Source organism: Papio anubis, chromosome 12 (assembly GCF_008728515.1).
Source record: "Papio anubis isolate 15944 chromosome 12, Panubis1.0, whole genome shotgun sequence".
Classification (NCBI taxonomy): domain Eukaryota; kingdom Metazoa; phylum Chordata; class Mammalia; order Primates; family Cercopithecidae; genus Papio; species Papio anubis.
This window is the reverse complement of record NC_044987.1, coordinates 40249053-40268103: the sequence shown is the minus strand read 5'-3', so window position 1 is coordinate 40268103 and position 19051 is coordinate 40249053. Positions and strand designations below refer to the sequence as shown.

The following is a 19051-nucleotide window of genomic DNA, read 5'->3' as shown; positions in this document are numbered from 1 at the left end:
ACATAAAATAAACTACATGATATGATGGATGTATCTCCAGAAATACAGCCAGGCTGTTTTTTAATGGAAAACCCATTGTATATTGCTGGGCAAAAACTGGAAGCATTCAACCGAAACTGATGATGCAAGACAGGGATGCTTCCCTCTCACCACTCCACAGCCAAACCTAAGTGGCGGAGGCTACCAGCCAGAACCAATCCGGCGGAAGAGAAAAGAAATAAAAAGGGTGTTCAGAGTGGGGAAAGGTGTGTGCCTACTGCGGTTGACGAAGTTGTATATTTGAAAAGCCCGCTTAATGGCCCGTCTGGCCTTGTGGCAGCCAAGCGAGAATCTCAGGATACAAAATCAATACCGTCACACCTTGCTTGCACCAATAACAGAGAAACAACATTAAGTCATGAATGAACTCCCGAACTGCAATTTAAGCTTCAAAGAGAATAAATACGCAAGGATTCCGGCACCCTACAAGGGATGTAAAAGGACCTTTCAAGGAGAACGCTGACACCCCATGGTGTTTAAAATAAAAATTACAGCAGTGAACGTTCCGCATAAGCCGGATGAGGGAAAGATAAATATAAACGTGACCATACTACCCTGGTATTTGTAGTTCATTTTATCCCATCGGCTGCCGGTGGCTTTCCTCCAGGGTGGAAAAACTAGCACCAAAATTCATGGAACCGAAAATTCGCATTACCAAGACAATCCTAAGCCAAAAGAAGAAGCTGGAGGCATCATGCACACAAACAAAGGCTACAAGGAACAGTAAAATAAAACAGCATGGTACACGGTGATGTCAAGGCGATTTGGGCAAATGGAGACAGACAGAGCCCTCAGAGGCCAACCACCATCTAAAACCATCTGATCTTTGATAAACCTAGTAAAAACAAAGAGAAGCTGGGGAAAGGATTTCCCTATTTATCATTGATTTTCTGGGAGAAAGGAAAAACTAGCTAATCATATGTAGAAAGCTGAAGCTAGATCCCCATGGGCCTTGCTTGGTACAGCCACAAGATGGACCTAAAGGGCAAATGTTAGACCTAAAATGCCTAGAAGAAAACTATACAATACCCTTCAGGACATAAATGTGAGACTTTGTATCCTAAAGCCACCGAAAACAATAATGTAAAAATGCAAATTTAGCAGAAATGAGAATCTAATTAAAACTTCTGCAGCAAAGAAACTCATCAAATTGAACAGGCAACCCTCTGAAATGGGAAAATTTTTACAATCTACTAGATCTGACAAAGGGCTAGTATCCAGAATCTACAAAGAACTTAAACAAATTGACAAGAAAAAATCAAACTACGCCATCAAAATGTGGGTGAAGAATATGAACAGACACTTCTCAAAAGAAGACATTCATATAGCCAACAGACACATGAAAAAATGCTCGACATCACTGGCCATCAGAGAAATGCAAATCAAAACCACAATGAGATACCATCTCACACCAGTTAGAATGGCGAGCATTAAAGAGTCAAAAAACAACAGGTGCTGGAGAGGATGTGGAGAAATAGGAACACTTTTATACTGTTGGTGGGCCTGTAAGCTAGTTCAACCACTGTGGAAGACAGTGTGGTGATTCCTCAAGGATCTAGAACTAGAAATACCATTTGACCCAGCCATCTCATTACTGGGTATATACCCAAAGGATTATAAATCATGCTACTATAAAGACACATGCACACCTATGTTTATTGCGGCACTATTCACAATAACAAAGACTTGAAACCAACCCAAATGTCCATCGATTATAGACTGGATTAAGAAAATGTGGCACATATACACCATGGAATACTTACTATGCAGCCATAAAAAAGGGTGAGTTCATATCCTTTGTAGGGACATGGATGAAGCTGGAAACCATCATTCTGAGCAAACTATTGCAAGGATAGAAAACCAAACACCACATGTTCTCACTCATAGGTGGGAATTGAACAATGAGAACACTTGGACACAGGGTGGGGAACACCACATACTGGAGCCTGTCGTGGGGTGGGGGTTGGGGGGAGGGATAGCATTAGGAGATATACCTAATGTAAATGATGCGTTAATGGGTACAGCACACCAACATGGTACATGTATACATATGTAACAAACCTGCATGTTGTGCACAGGTACCCTAGAACTTAAAGTATAATAAAAAATAAAACAAAACAAAATAAAATAAAATAACATAAAATAGGGGTGAAAGTACACAGCAAGGGTTAGTTCTCTTCTCCTGCCTAGGTGCAGGACCTAACCCCATGTTAGTAATGCATGAGAATGAAAGAAAGCATATTAAAAGAGAGGAACCAAAAAAAAAAAGGGGGCGTAGATCATAGCAAAAGTAAGCCAGAGGCCTCCGCTGAAGTGGAACAAGAATGGGGAAGCATCCTGCTGTGGTGTCTTTGAGAAACCTCTGGCTTGCTTACCCCAGCCCCAGTCCTATTTCTCTTTAGGCTATGTTACTCTCTAATCAGCTATAGGTACAGGTCTATGCTACACCAAGAGCCACCTGCACTGCTGCTCAGGCAGAAGGTGTGACCAGCACCCTAGGCTCCAGGTCAAGGCACCTGGAGGAGGGTGGATGGGGAGATGTCTGTGGCATGGATTGCTTATTTAGTGGATGTTGTGGCTACTTCCTCTGGGCCTTGTGAGCACATGTTTTCTCCTGGTGATCTTTTATTATATTTGGCCAGACGCACATAAATGTAAAGCCCACAGCTGCCTCTGCACTCTCAGCCAAGTGGAAGTAGTATTCTGTGTTGTTCTTGGCATAAACCTGACACTCCTTTCTTTCCTGTACAGTAATAAAAGGCAGTGCATATCTTGCAAAGTCTGTTACCTAGAAATTGTAGCACACACTTGTTAAGCTGACACACTGTGGTAGACAGCATGGGGCTGTGGCTGGGAATCTCATGGGATTCTCTTTTCTCAGCTCTCAAGTTGGACAGTGGTATCTTTGGGGGATACTTTAACATTAATTGAGATAGTGTTTATGATAGTACTTGGAAACTTTCAAAGCATCAGACAGATGTTACTTGGTACACGATGGTGCATGACGTTCAGAGACAGAGTATGTCTTGCCTGTAAAACCTTGAGCTAGTACTAGAGGAGATGGGACATATGTGGGTGTCTATGCAACATGGTTCAAAGTGATTATCTGCACATCTCTGATTTAAAGATGTGCAGAAAGGCACTGTGGAAAGTCAGTGGGGAGGAAGCTTTGTGAGGTGGGTGATGCCTGAACAGCGCTTTGAAAGATGAGCCATTGAGGAACGTGGTGTGTATGGGGCATTGACTTAACAAACAGGTACTGGCGACAGGGCCTCCGGGCAGAGGGGATCACGTCAGGCATAGATCTGAGTGCATATCAGGCCTGTACAAGCCACAGCCTTCATTGAGTTGGATTGGAGCATTGATTTGGATTTGTAACCCAGACAGTGGGGAACCACTGAAAAATGTTGAGCCCCAGGAGTGGCAAGATAGAACTGAGCTCCAGGGTGAATAACCTGGCAACAATTTAAACAGGTGGAGAAGGGAGAGACTGGAAGCCCTTCTGACTCAGAGACTACGTGGAAAACACACGAAGATCTAATGTGTTTACCTCCCAATATTATCTTGACGAGTAAATGAGATAGAGGATATGGAAGTACATTTGAAAAAATGCATCCCGATGGTCCCTGTCCCAAGCTTCCTGGCCCCCTGGCAGCAGCTGATCACCCTAACCTGCTGCCTTTAGGTGCCTTTAGGCAGCCTGGGTGAAGGTGTGGGCCCAGAGCCCGGCTGTGCCGGTCCCCTGTACCCTCCTGCTTTGCCCCCCTCTTCACTCCTGCTCTTTTCTCCCCATTTGTTGCCTGCCCCTCCCTGCCTGGCTCCTGACGTCCTTGACTTTGTTTCCCATTTCTGGCCTGGGAATACCCGATACCTGGGGATTGGTGTGTTTCTTTTTCTAGGTCTGCCCTTGACCCTTCCCAGGAAGCTCTCCCCTTCCCGGCCACCTGGAGGAACCACCTACTTAGACCACCCCCATTCCAACAAAGCCCTGGTCCCCAGGAGCTCCTCCAGGGTGGCCTTGCAGTGGTGACTGGCTTAGAGAGGAGTGCTGAGAGAAACTGGGAGTTGGATACAGATTTAAATGAATGCTGCTACCATTCACTAGCTTGGGAAGGGGATTACTGAACTACTTGGAGCTTTGGTTTACCCCAGGGGAAAAGGAAGGTAATGATCTGTCTCTCCATTCGGTTGTGAGGCTTAAATGAGGTAATGATTTAAAGGGCTGGTTGGTGTCTAGTGAATATGAGTTGCCCACTGCCTTTTCTTCTGACTTTCCATTCCAGATGAAGACCTTTTATTAAGAGCTTCACATGTTTCTGCCCTCCTCTCTCTCTTATATTTTCTCCTTCTTCCTCTTTTGCAAAAGCTTTGGTATAAAAAGTATAGTTATGGCCGGGCATGGTGGCTCACGCCTGTAATCCCAGCACTTTGGGAGGCTGAGGCGGGCGGATCACGAGGTCAGGAGATCAAGACCATCCTGGCTAATACGGTGAAACCCCGTCTCTACTGAAAATACAAAAAAGTAGCTGGGCCTGGTGGCAGGCGCCTGTGGTCCCAGCTACTCGGGAGGCTGAGGCAGGAGAATGGTGTGAACCCGGGAGGCGGATCTTGCAGTGAGCCGGGATCGTGCCACTGCACTCTAGCCTGGGCAACACAGCAAGACTCCATCTCAAAAAAAAAAAAAAAGGGGTAGTTATTCTGCTCCAGGAGTTTCTGCCGCTGCCTTGAGGGGGGAGGTCCTCGAGATCCCAATATAGGACTTGAAGCACTCTTTCCTATAGAAAGAATGTTAATAAATGTTGGATACTTGCATTGTGAGGACTTTGCCTAAGGAACATTCTGGGCCAGGCAGGCTTTTGTGAAATCATAACAGCATTATTCATTTTCATGAGTAAGTACTCAGACAGATGTTCCCAAGCAAGCAGCTTATCAACAACCTTACCAGAAACCATCCGATTATAACCTGAGGACTGCCTGTCCCCTCGGGTATTTGCTGTTGCCCTCATAAGCCTTGGTAGGTGGTTGGCTTAGGAAGCGTTTCACACTGATGCAGGAGCTGTGTGAGCTTAGCCCCAAGTCCTGTGCTGTCTGGACTACCCCCTTTTTTTTTTTTAATAAAATCTAAGAACTTAAGTTTAATGGGATGAGAGAGTCAGAAGGGACCTTGAGATATCTTACCTGTCCACCACTCATATTTAAGCCGTTTGAATGGCAAGAACTACCCCTTTATAGAACACTTGCTGATGTTTGTGACTTTTCATGATGATTTCCTGCAAAGGCTTTTGCTGAGAAGTCCTTTCTTGATGTCTGTGGGTGCACAAGCCCCTGATGGGGAAGAAGTGCTCAGGGCCTTGCCACATACCACTCCTACCACAAGAATACACTCTCCTGACAACATCCCCACCACTTATGTCTTGTACCATAAGCATAAAGGCCACCCCCTTCCAGGCAAAGATGAGTGTTGAGGCCTTTTATGTACCAGGGATTAGGGAAGTCCAGCTCGGTATCTTTCCACTGTCCCTATCCCTGCTCCATAGGGTGGGAAGGGAGAATGGTAGGCACATCCCAGTCTTTAAGGCAATATGAGAATCCGCTTGTTACTTCATCTAGAAAAATGTAACACTAATTCAGCAACTTCTGGGAACCAGACACCCTAGCAAGTGCTGCAGCAAGTTGTTTTTTGTTTTTTTTTGTTTTGTTTTGTTTTTTTTTTTTTGTAGTCACCACAACAAATCTGTAATGTGGATACACTATTAATGTCATTCCTATTTTAGAGATCCCAGGCTTTGGAAAGTTAATGACTTACCAGCTGTGACTCACCCTGCTGAGAGTGGCAGAGTCAAATTTAAATATGACTCACGTCAGAGCCCAGTCACTGAGCACACTCCCAGGCTCTGTTGGATGTGGAAGAGAGTGTGCCTGTCGTGGAGCCTTAGCTCTGACCCCTATGCCTGCGACACACACACCTTTGAATGTGCCAGGTAGGGACAGGGGATCAGGGCTGGGCCAGGCAAGGCTTAGCGCCAGCCCCTGTGCTACTACTGGTGGGAACGGGAGGACATGGCTCTGCCTGAGCCTTACTATCCTATTGGTCAGTTTCCCTCCATGGCCTGTGTGTGTCAGGAGCACAAAGAGTCTTCCAAATGGTAGGTTTTACAGATGTGACAGTAGCGTCTACAGAGAGATATAGTCTTCAGTTTGCAGAGGAGAAAACCAAGTCTCAGAGTCCCTTCCCAGAAGAGCGAGTAAACGGCAGAGCCCTGACAGGACCCAGGTCTTCCCATTCCCCATCTAGCGCCCATCTGCTGTTGGGAGGTTTGCAGTCTTGAGCATTTCCCTTCCTGATGTAAACCACTTGGGCTGCAGTTTAGGCCTGTTTCTTCTTTAGTGTTAGAGGAGGTAGAAAACCACTGATTTCCCATCCAGTGTTCTATTACCAAATGTTCCCTTCAGCTTTCTCTTCCTCAGGCTAATAGTTCTTTGCTTCTTTGTTCTAAAAGAACTTTTTTTTAGTCCAATTTTCTGCATTCAGGTGCCTCACTGGCCCTGCCACATAACCTTTCCTTTTTCTCAATCCTTACTCCAAACTAAACCGCCTCTCTGCACGCTTGCCTCATGCATCTTAGGTCTGGTTCTTTTCCTGCTTCCTTTTTCTTTGTATGGTAGTTCTACTTCTTTTAAGAATTTTTCCCCAACTGAGGCCAAGCTGCCATCATGACCAGTGTTGGCCAAAACCAGTCTGCGATCTTTTGTTTTAATAAGAACTTGGGTGTTTATTTTTAGTTCTGTCCTAATGTCTCCACCTCCTGTCCTGGTGCTCCCTAACTTAGACAAAACTAAAAAACTAAAAACACGTGACATGGGGACAAGGGTCCAGGTAACTGTGTCTTCATTCATTGGAAACTATCTGTTTTGCTTCTCAGGTACACAGATAAGCTGTTTCTCTCCAAGTTCTTTCTCCTGGCGTCAGGCTGCCTTTGTGGATTCATATTGCTGGGCTGCTGTTCAGCAGAAGAACTCACTGCAGAGCGATTCTGGAAACCTCCCACTGTGGCTGCATAAGGTAAAGGGAGACATTTCCAAATAGAAACCGTTTGCTTTATAGATAAGGAAACTAAGTCCCAGGGAGACTGCCAAAGACCACACAGATATTGTAGCCAACCAGGGCTGTATCTCGATGTAAAACTGTAGCACCTTATAGTCAAAAAGAACCTCTGAGATGACTTGGTGTAGGCACCGTCATTTAGCACAATGGGGCAATGGAAGTGTTCTTTGGGTTTTAGCTCTGTAACAGCAGGCACCTTCTGTGTCTTGTCACCTTTATGTCATAATGCCCAGCAGGATGTCTGGCCCATAGTAGGTTCTTAGTAGATTTTGAGTGGCAGAGCTAGGATTCATGCATAGCTTCTCAGCTAGCGCCTTTTATACCACACACAGGGTCTCTTGCAGAAAGTAAGGACTGACCTAGAGTTCAGTTGCTTCTAGGTGATATGTTACTGGAGCATCAAAAAGCCTAGTGATGAGGCCCTCTGGGGGTATTGGCTGTATCACTGCTTTTGGAATAGATCTGTTTGCTTTTGATAGATCCAGATACTGCAGGGAAGGGGAGATTACTACACAAGAGACACCAATGTCTGGGTTCCACTTCCCATAGAGAAGGGCAGTCAGGCGCTCTGTCGTCAGGGAAGTGGTGGCTTGTGCTTGCAGGTGGCAGGGGATGCGGCGAGGACCTTAGGCAGCAGTTGACAAATTTGTGCAGAAGAATGTTCTCTGAGTTATGAAGTGACTGCATTAGGTCTTCTCTGTGCTTATGAAAGTAGGACTTTGTTTCAGCCTGTCATTCATTTCAACCACTGTTTCTTTTGTCCATTGTGAAAACAAATAGAATGTGTATCTTCTGGTATTCTTTTCTGCTGAAGAAAATACAGAATTTTAGCTTTCGAAAACCCAAAAGCCAAAGTTTGACTCTCTTCTGCTTTGACCTGCTGCCAGACACACCATCAGCATCCTTCTTCATAAAAGGAATGATTGAAGGGAGCTATGACTCAGACTTGTTCTCCCTCTCGTTTGTTTACAGTTGACCCTTGAACAACGTAGGGGTCAGGGGCACTGGCTCTCTGCAAAGTCACAAATTTGTGTGTAACATTTGACTCCCCCAAAACTTAACTACTGATAGCCTACTGTTGACTGGAAGCCTTACTAATAACAGAAACAGTCAATTAATACATATTTAATATGTTATGTGTATTATATACTATATTCTTACAATAAAGTAAGCTAGAGAAAAGAAAATGTTACTAAGAATATTATAAGGAAAAGAAAATATATTTATAGTTGGTGCAAAAGTAATCATGGGTTTTGCTATTAAAAGTAATTGCAAGGTAGGCGAGGTGGGCGGATCACCTGAAGTCAGGAGTTTGAGACCAGCCTGGCCAACATGGTAAAACCTCGTCTCTACTAAAAATGCAAAAATTAGATAGGCATGGCTGGGCACGGTGGCTCATGCCTGTAATCCCAGCACTTTGGGAGACTGAGGCGAGCAGATCACTGGAGGTCAGGAGTTCGAGACCAGCCTGGCCAACATGGTGAAACCCTGTCTCTACTAAAAATACAAAAATTAGCTGGGCATGGTAGCAGGCACCTGTAATCCCAGCTACTCAGGAGGCTGAGGCAGGAGAATCACTTGAGCCCGGGAAGTAGAAGTTGCAGTGAGCCTACATCGTGCTGTTGCACTCCAGCTTGGGCAACAAGAGTGAAACTCCATCTCAGAAAAAAAAAAAAAAAAAAAATTAGCCAGGCATGGTGGTGCATGCCTATAGTCCCAGTTACTCAGGAGGCTGAGGCAGGAGAATCACTTGAATGCGGGAGGTGGAGGTTGAAGAGAGAAGAGATCACACCACTATCACTCCAGCATGGGAGACAGAGTGAGACTCCAAAAAATAATAGTAATTAAATAAATATATAAAAGGAATAGCAAAACCCACAATTACTTTTGCTCCAACCTAATATTTATTAAGTGGAAGTAGAACATCATAAAGGTCTTCATCCTCATTGTCTTTATGTTGAGTAGCTGAGGAGGAGGAGGAGGAGGAGAGGTTGTTCATGCTGTATCAGGAGTGGTAGAGGCAGAAGAAAAGCCCCATAAAAGTGGGCCCATGTAGTTCAAATTTATGTTGTTCAAGCGTCAACTGTATTGCTTGCCATTTTGCATAGTGGTACCCTGTAGTGACTCTTTTCTTCATTTAGGTTGGGCTTTTCTCTTTATTTTCAGCCATAGGTGGGTTCTTGTCAGCTTTGCATGGTTTAGTAGCCAAGGCAACATATAATAGGACTTGTAGTGTGAATGGCCACAGTTCTAAAGTTTAACAGCTTGCTTTGTAAATCCAAATTTTTACTGTAGTTTCAATTCGTTTGTTATAGTGTTCTCATGAAAATGAAGAGTTTTAATGAGTCACTGGGCTGGCTTTGATGGATCCACAGGAGAATTGTCTAATGTAAGAGTTGGCAGGCGTGTTAGTAATTATTTTAGAGCAAGAATAAACTAACAGATATTTTATCCAGATGCCTTTTACATTTAAGGGTAAGGGAACTTTGAGGGATCTAGCCTAAAGGTCATAGGACTTGTTGCTGACTAACACACCAGAGCTCAGATCTTCAGACATCTAGCCCGTTGCTCTTCTAGTCAAGGAAGGGGAAATGTGGAAACAGTATGGGTAGCCAAATCTTAAGTTACCTGGTACTGATGAGAGATTAAGAAGCCCTCTTTCTGGCAGTGGAAGACTGCTTGTTTGAATGGAGGTTCATCTGAGTTTCTCAGCAGAGCTCTTGCCAGATTCACAAGGCTGGGGACTGAAATTGAAGTCAGGACCTGCCACGTTGGAAGGACCCTTATTAGCACTCCTTGGCATTTGCTTGGGACTCTGAAAGGCTGTTCTTTGAGAACAAGGGGCAATCCAGAATTAATCTAGCTCCCATAGGGACTAGAGTCCTGATTTAAATCATTGCAATAGCAGTTGAGTGACAGAGATCAGGGATTGCCAGTGTGTGGTCTACTTGCCTGCCAGAAGTAAAAATAAATCCTTTCTGGAGGATTTTCTGGGTGTAATTATCATCCATCCTTTTTTTTTTTTTTTTTATTTTTCTCTTCTTTTTTTTTTGAGACAGGGTCTCACTTTGTCACCCAGGCCGGAGTGCCGTGGCACAAACATGGCTCACTGCAGCCTCAACCTCCTGGTTGTAAGGCGATTCTTCTGCCGCAGCCCCCCAAGTAGCTGGGACTACAAGCATGCACTACCACACCTGGCTAATTTTTGTATTTTTTGTAGAAATGGTCTCAAACTCCTGAGCTCAAGAGATCCACTCATCTTGGCCTTCCAGAGTGTTGGGATTACAGGCGTAAGCCACCACACCTGGCTTATTGTTATTTTTAATTTTTATGGTTACATAATAGTTGTATATATTTGTGGAATACATGTGATATTTTGATATAAGCATACAATGTATAATGAGCAAATCGGGGTAATTGGGATACCCATCACCTTAAACATTTATCATTTCTTTGTGTTAGCAACATTCTGATTCCATTCATATAGTTCTTTTGAAATATACAGTAAATTATTAACTATAGTCAGCTTGCTATCTAAACCTAGATCTTATTCCTTTTATCTAACTGTATACTTACACCCATTAACCATTCTCCCTTTCCACTACGCTTCCCAGCTTCTGGTAACCTTCACTCTATTCTTTATGAGATCAGTTTTTTTAAGCTCTCACGTAAATGTGAACGTGGAGTACTTATCTGTGCCTGGCTTATTTCGCTTAACATGACATTGTCCAGATCCATTCATGTTGCTGAATTTAACAGGATATCATGTTTTTTTAATAGCTAAATAATATTCCATTGTGTATATGTACCACATTTTCTTCATTCATTGGATGATGGACACTTAGGTCAATTTCCGTGTCTTTGCTATTGCGAATAGCTCTGCAATAAACATGGGGGTGCAAATAACTTTGATATTCTATTTCCTTTCTTTTGGATGTATACCCAGCAGTGGGATTACTGTATCGTGTAGTAGCTCTGTTTTTAGTTTTTTGAGGACCTCCCTACTTTTTCCGTAGTGGCTATACTAGTTTACATTCCTACCAAGAGTATAGAATGTCCCCCTTTCTACACATCCTCACCAGCATTCATTGTTTTTTGTCTTTTCGATAAAAGCCATTTTACCTGGAGTGAGGTGATATCTCATTGTGATTTTGATTTGCATTTCCCTGATCAATGATGTTGACCATTTTTTTCATATACCTGTTTGCCATTTGAATTTCATCTTCTGAAAAATGTCTATTCAGATTTTTTGCCCATTTTTAAGGTTTTTCTTTTTTTGATACTGAGTTGTTTGAGTTTCTTATATATTCTGGTTATTAATCCCTTGTCAGATGGATAGTTGGCAAATATTTTCTCCCATTCTGTGGATTGTCTCATCATGTTAATTGTTTCCTGTGCTGCACAGAAGCTTTTTAGCTTGAAGTGATCCTTCTTGTCCATTTTTGCTGTGGTTGCTTGTGTTCCTGAGGTCTTACACAAGAAATTGCTTATCCAGACTCACGTCCTGGAGTGTTTCTCCAGTGTTTTCTTCTAGTAGTTTCATGGTTTTAAGTCTTATATTTAAGTCTTTAATCTATTTTGGTTAGATTTTTGTATATGATGAGAAATAGGGATCTGAGTTCAGTCTTCTGCATATGGATACTCAGTTTTCCTAGCACCATTTATTTAAGAGATGGTCATTTCTGTATTGTATCTTTTTGGCACCTTTGTTAAAATGAATTGACTATAAATGAGTAGATTTATATCTGGGTTCTCTATTCTATTTCCTTGGTCTGTGTGTCTGTTTTTATGCCACTGCTGTGCTATTTTGGTTGCTATGGCTTTGTGGTATAACTTGATATTGTGATGCCCCAGCCTTGTTCTTTTTGCTCAGAATTGCTCAGACTACTGTGGGTCTTTTGTATTTCCATATACATTTTAGGATTGTTTTTTCTATGAAGAATGTCATTGATATCTTGATACATTTTGCATTGAATCAGTAACTTGCTTTGGGTAGTGTGAACATTTTAACAATATTAATCCTTCCAATTCATGAACATGGAATATCTTTTAATTCATTTATGTCCTCTTCAATTTCTTTGATTAGTGTTTTATAGTTTTTATTGTAGAGATCTTTCACTTCTCTGTTGAGGTTTATTCCTAGGTATTTTATTTATAGCTATTGTTAATGAACTTACTTTCTTGGTTTCTTTTTCAGATTGTTTGCTATTGGCATATAGAAATGCTTGTGATTTTTGTATGTTGGTTTTGTATCCTGAAACTTCAGTGATTCATTTATCAGTTCTAATAGTTTCTTGGTGAAGTCTAGATTTCTCTCTCTATAAGATCATATTATCAGCAAGCAAGGATAATTTGATTTCTTCCTTTCCAATTTGGATGCCCTTTCTTTCTCTTGTTGAATTACTGTGACTAGGACTTCCACTACTATGTTGAATAAAAGTGTTAGAAGTGGGCATCCTTGTCTTCTTCCATATCTTAAAGGAAACGATTTCAGTTTTTCCCCATTCTTTGTGACACTAGCTGTGTTATAAATGGTCTTTATTATATTGAGGTGTGTTCCTTCTGTACTCAGTTTGTTGAGGGTTTTTATCATCAGGGAATGTTGACTGTTACTGAGTGCTTTTTTGGCATCAATGGAAATGATCATATGGTTTTTGACCTTCCTTCTGTTGATGTGATATATCAAATGTATTGATTTGCATATGTTGAACTATCCTTGCATCCCTAAGATAAATCCCACTTGGTTGTGATGAATGATCTTTTTAATGTGCTACTGAATCAGTTTGCTGAATCATTTTATTGAGGATTTTTATATCTATGTTCATCAGAGGTATTGGCTTATAATTTTCTTATGTCTTTGTCTGATTTTGGTATCATGGTAAGACTGGCTTTATAAAATTATTCCCTCCTCAAAGGACAGTTTGGAATTATTCCCTCCTGAGCGTCTTTGAATACTTTAAGTAGGATTGGTATTAGTTCTTTTTTAAAAGTTTGGTAGAATTTAGCAGTGAAGCCATCAGGTCCTGGGCTTTTCTTTGATGGGAGACTTATGATTACTGCCTCTCCCTTGTTACTTGCTATTGGTCTATTCCGGTTTTGTATTTCTTCATGGTCCAATCTTGGTAGGTTGTATGTGTCTAGAAATTTATCTATTTTTTTTTTTTTAGGTTTTGCAATTTATTGGCGTATAGTTGCTCGTAATAGTCTTTAGTGATCCTTTTAATTTCTGTGGTATGAATGATGTCTCCTTTTTTGTCTCTAATTTTATTTATTTGGTCTTTCTCTTTTTTTAGTCTGTCTAAAGGTTTGTTGATTTTGTTTATCTTTTCAAAAAACCAACTTTTAAATTTTATTGATTTTTGTATTTTTTTTAAGTTTCAATTTTATTTATTTCTGCTCTTTAATAGTCTACTGAATTTGGGTTTGGTTTGCTCTTGCTTTTCTAGTTCTTTAAGGTCTATCATTAAGCTGTTTATTTGAAGTCTTTCTACTTTTTTGATGTAGGTGTTTATTGCTTTAAACATCCCTGTTAGTACTGCTTTTGCTATATCCAGTAGGTTTTGGTATGTTGTGTTCTCATTTTCATTTGTTTCAAGAAATTTTTAAACTTATTCTTAATCTCTTCATTGACCCAGTGGTCATTCAGGAGCATATTAATTTCCGTGTGTTTGTGTAGTTTCCAGAGTTTCTCTTGTCATTGATTTCTGACCTTGTGGTCAGAAAAGATACTTTTATGATTTCAATTATTTTGAATTATTTGAGACTTGTTTTGTGGCCTAACATATGGCTTATCTGTGAGAATGTTTCATTTGCTAAAGAGCAGAATGTTCTGCAGCTATTGGATGAAATGTTCTGTAAATGTCTGTTGGGTCTGTTTGGCCTACAGTGTAGCTTAAGCCTGATATTTCTTTATTTTCTGTCTAGATGATCTGCTCAATACTGAAAGTCGGGTGTGAAGTTCCCAACTATTATTGTATTGGGGTTTATCCCTCTTTAGCTCTAATAATATTTTCTTTATATATCTGAGTGCTCAGCATTGGGTGCTTATATATTTACAATTGTTATACCCTCTTACTGAATTGATCCCATTATCATTATATAATGACTTACTTTTTATCTTTTTACAGTTTCTGTCTTGAGATTTATTTTATCTGATATATGTATAGCTATTCCTGTTCTTTTTTGGTTTCTGTTTGCATGGAATGTATTTTTCAGCCCTTCATTTTCAGCCTATATGTGTCTTTATAGGTGAAGTGAGTTTCTTGTCAGCAGCATATGGTTGGGTTTTTAATCCAGTGAGCCATTCTTTCTCTTGATTGAAGAATTTAGTTCATTTACATTCAGTGTTATTATTGATAGATAAGGGCTTACTACTGCAATTTTGTTATTTGTTTTCTGGTTGTTTTGTAAGTTTCTCTTTTTTTCCTTTTTCTCTGTCTTCACTTGTGTATAAGCGATTTTTTGGTAGTATGTTTTAGTTTCTTGCTTTTTATTTTTTGTGTATCTATCATAGGCTTTTACTTTGTTTGCCATGAGGCTACACACGAGGCTGTGATTGGAATTAAGTTATCTTCATTTTAAAATAATTGGTTATGCGGTTGGGCGTGGTGGCTCAAGCCTGTAATCCCAGCATTTTGCGAGGCCGAGACGGGCAGATCACCTGAGGCCAAGAATTCAAGACTAGCCTGACCAACATGGAGAAACCTTGTCCCTACTAAAAATACAAAATTAGCTGGGCATGGTGGTGCATGCCTGTAATCCCAGCTATTCGGGAGGCTGAGGCAGAAGAATTGCTTGAACTTACCAGGAGGCAGAGGTTGCAGTGAGCTGAGATCGCACCATTGCCCTCCAGCCTGGGCAACAAGAGTGAAACTCCATTTCAAATAATATAATAATAACTATTATTATTATTGTTGTTGGTTATGTTATTAACCTTTTATTTTAAACTGAAGATAACTTAATCCAATTACAATGAAAATTAAAAAACAAGCAAAGAGAAAACTAAAAAATTCTGGACTTTAACTTCATTCCCCCCCTCCCTTTCAACTTCTTGTCTCTTTATATCTTTTTATATTGTCTATCTCCTAACAAATTGTTGTAATTACGATTATTTTTGATAGGTTTACTTTAGGGTCTTCATTTTAAGGTATGGGTGGTTTACACAATTACAGTGTTAGAGTATTCTGTATTTGTCTGCGTACTTACTTTTACCAGTGAGTCTGTAATTTTAGATGATTTCTTGTTGCTCATTAGCATCCTTTTCTTTCAGACTGAAGAACTCCCTTTATCATGTCTTGTAAGACAGGTCTAGTGTTGATGAAATACCTCAGCTTTTGTTTGTCTGGGAAAGTCTTTATTTCACCTTTATGTTTGAAGGATAACTTTGCTGGTCATGATATTCTAGGTCGGAAGCTTTTTTCCTTTGGTGCTTTGAATATGTCATCCCACTCCCTCCTGGTCTGTAAGGTTTCCACTGAAAAGTCTGCTGCCAGATGTCTTGGAACTCTTTTATATGTAATTTGTATCTTTTCACCTGGTGTTTTTGGGATCCTTTCTTTGTCCTTCACCTTTGAGAGTTGGATTATTATATTCCTTGAGGTAGTCTTATTTGAGTTGAGTCTTCTTTGTGTCCTTTAACCTTCTTGTACCTGCATATTATATCAGACATCTGCCTGGTGCTTTATTTTACTATGACTGAGCCTGATATCTAAGTTGCAAGACAGTATCCTCTGTACTCTTTCCTGTCCTTTCACCAAGTTGAAAGATCTCTCCCCAAGCTGCACTGCTTGGAGTTGGGAGAGGAGTGATGCAGGTGTTCCCCTGGCTGGTACAGTTAGTGTCATATTGGGTCACATCCCAAGCCCACTGTTTCTAAGACCAGTGCAGCACCAGGGCTTGTCCAAGGCCTATAGTTACTATGTTCTGATTGGCACTCAGATTTATTTGGGGCCCTAGGTCACTTTAGTCAATTGGTGGTGAAGCCAGCAGGAGTCACGTTTCTCCCACTGGGGCAGAAGATTCCCCTCTGGCCCAGGCTGGTCTAAATGCTTCCTTTGTGGGACCTGGCAGAAGTCTGCCTGGTGTTGTGTGTGGCTATGACAAGGTAACACTGAGTTCCAATGCAAAGTCCCATACTCACTTTGCTCTCCCTCCTTCAAGCACGCAGATTCTTTCTCCAGACTGTACTGCCTGGTTTTAGGGAAGGGGTAGTGTAAGCAATGCAAGACCGTCCTTCCTACTCTCTTCAATGCCACTTACCATGTTATGTTAAAACCAGGTACAGTGATTGCTCATCTGATTTTTTGGTTCTTAAGAAGGTACTTTCTTGCCTAGATACTTTATATCTTTTTATATTGTCTATCTCCTAACAGGGGGGTCAATCATTGGAGGGTTCAATTCAGCCATCTTGCTCTGCCTCCTCTTATGTGCTCTCAAATTCTTGCTCAGGTTTTTAATATATGATATTCAGCACTCACTAGGAAATAACTAGGTGTACAAGAAAACCAAGAGAAAAATCAGAAATGGAAACAAACCTGTTGGAGATTCAGATAGTAGATTGATCAACCATGCATTTTAACTAATCATTAATAATATATTCAAAGAATTATGATTATATGGAGATTTTTACAGGGAACTGACTGCAAATTGCACCAAAAGAATCAAATGGAAATTCTTGAGCTGAAAACATTTAGTCACAGTTGATTTCAGCTAACGTTGATTGATATGCTAGAATGTATGTACAGTGGCAGAGAGCCACAGATGACATGGTCCCTTCATCAAGGAGCTCGTTGTTAGTGGAAAAATAAACATGGAAGAAGGCAGCGAAAGAGAATAATCAGCTAAATGGTAAAAGGAGAGTGTTTCAGACAGCAGTGAACTCTGTTAAATGCTGCTGCAGAGAAGCCAATGCAGTCTGGGAGAAATAAAACTTACTGGATTTAATGAAAACATTGGGGATCCAGCAGGAATGATTTTAGTGGAGAAGTGGGAGGCAGATGGCTGTGGTGAAGAGTGAATGAGAGGTAAGGAAATGAAGATGATTAGACAATTTCTTCACAATTTTTTTTTCCTTTTCATAAACTCTCTCTTCCTGATAACCAGAAGAGAGAGGAACAAGCTGGGTGACAACTGGAAGGAAAATACAGGCCCAACAAGCACAAAAAAAGCACTGCCTGGGAGGGTGGGAAGCACTTTCTGGGAGAGGCATGGCCTGCTTGGGAGCAGTGGGCCGTTGATTAACTATGCAGGGTAGGTTAGGTTACAGGGGACTTTGAAAACTAACCAGATAGATGGGCTAAATGCTGGGGACAGCGGGAGCCATTGCAGGTACCTGAGCAGGGTGAACTTGGCAATTCCAAGAGTTAAGCCTCAGTGACGGTGTGCAGGAGGGAATAGAGGCAGGGAGAGCCACTTGGTAAGCACAGAGTGAGGGTTCTCATTAGGGAACAGAAAGGAAAAGAAGCAGTTATGTCTAAGAGGGCAAAGAGCAAACAAAAAGCAATACTCTGTGTCTTATTGCTGATTAGAAGATCACGCAAAAGGATAGTCAAAAGTGATGTCAAGGGCCTAGACCGGGGGTCAGCAAACTTTTCTGCAGAGGGCCAGATCATAAAGTTTTTTGTCATTGCAGATCACACGGTCACTGTCGCAGCTACTCAGTTCTGCAGAGTAGACATGATCGCTTGTGGCCAGATTTGGCTCAGGGGCAGCAGTTTGCTGATCCTTGGTCTAGAGTGACAGCAGTTGAGGTCTAGGGTGACAGCAGAGGAGGTGGGAAGCGTATCTTTTCTAAGGCTTGGGGCATCTTTTCTAAGATATGGAAGTAACAAGATGTGCCGATTGGACGTGGGAAGATGAGAGAAAGATCAGGATGAAGGACATGACCAAGGTTTCAGGCACTGGATGGAATGACACCTTCATGACACTTGAAGAAGCAGATTTTGGAGGAAAATCAAAGAGTTCTGCTTGAACATGTTGAATCAGATGCTCCATGGTCCAGAGGATGTGTCAGGTGGGCAGTGAGATATGGTATCTGGAGATTGCAGGCTAGAGTAGAGCTATAGATATGGCAGATTGTCAGAAAATAGATAGTGTTTAAAGCTATAGGAGTGGATGGGGTTTCTTAGGGGGTGATTATATGTAGACAGGGGCAAGGTCTGAGGGCTGCTCCAACATGGAGAGAGGGTGGGGTAGGACCAGTCAACAGAGGAGACACAGAGAGGTGGGGTGATGAGGAAAGTGTTAACAGTGTGTGTATGCTTGAAACGCAGGGTATCTTGTAAAGAAAGATGGTGTCAATGTAATAACCTGTGTCAAATGCTGCCAAGAGGGTGAGTAAGGTGAGGACTGAGACTTCAGTTAACTCTACATTTGGGTGGTGTCATGGGTTGAATTGTGTCCCCCGAAAGATACGTTGAAGTTTTAACCCAGTGTGCCCTAAACTGTGACACCTTATTTGGAAATACAGTTACTGCAGATGTAATTAGTTAAGATGGGGTCCTGCTGCAGTAGGGTGGGCCCTTAACCCAGTATGACTGCTGTCCTCATAAGAAGAGGGAAAGTTGGACACAGACGTGCTCAGAGGGAAGACAACATGAAGACACTCAGGGAGAAAACAGCCGCATGCCCACAGGGGACTGGATTGGAGTTACGCTGCCAAGCCAAGGAATGCTGGGGCGCCTGGAAGCTGGAAGAGGCTGGGAGGATCCTTCCCTGGAGACTTGAGAGGGAGCATGGCCCTGCTAGCACCTTGATTTTGAACTCCTCACCTCTAAAACCATGAAAGAACAAATTTCTGTGGTTTTCAGCCATCCAATTTGTGGGATTTGGTTGGTAATGCCGGGAGTTAGAGAGAAATGAAGTTTCAGCCTAATTGGAGAAATAAAACCTATACCAGATACGAATATT

At 41.7% G+C, this 19051-nt stretch overlaps 1 protein-coding gene across 1 annotated transcript in view; it reads left to right on the top strand.

The window, feature by feature from the left end:
• The window catches only part of PANX1 (pannexin 1), a 59986-nt gene that overhangs the window by 25744 nt on the left and 15191 nt on the right, over nucleotides 1–19051 (top strand). The window contains exon 2 of the mRNA XM_003910554.5: nucleotides 6963–7102. Coding sequence (XP_003910603.2) covers nucleotides 6963–7102 — 140 coding nt within the window. The remainder of the gene's footprint in view (nucleotides 1–6962; nucleotides 7103–19051) is intronic.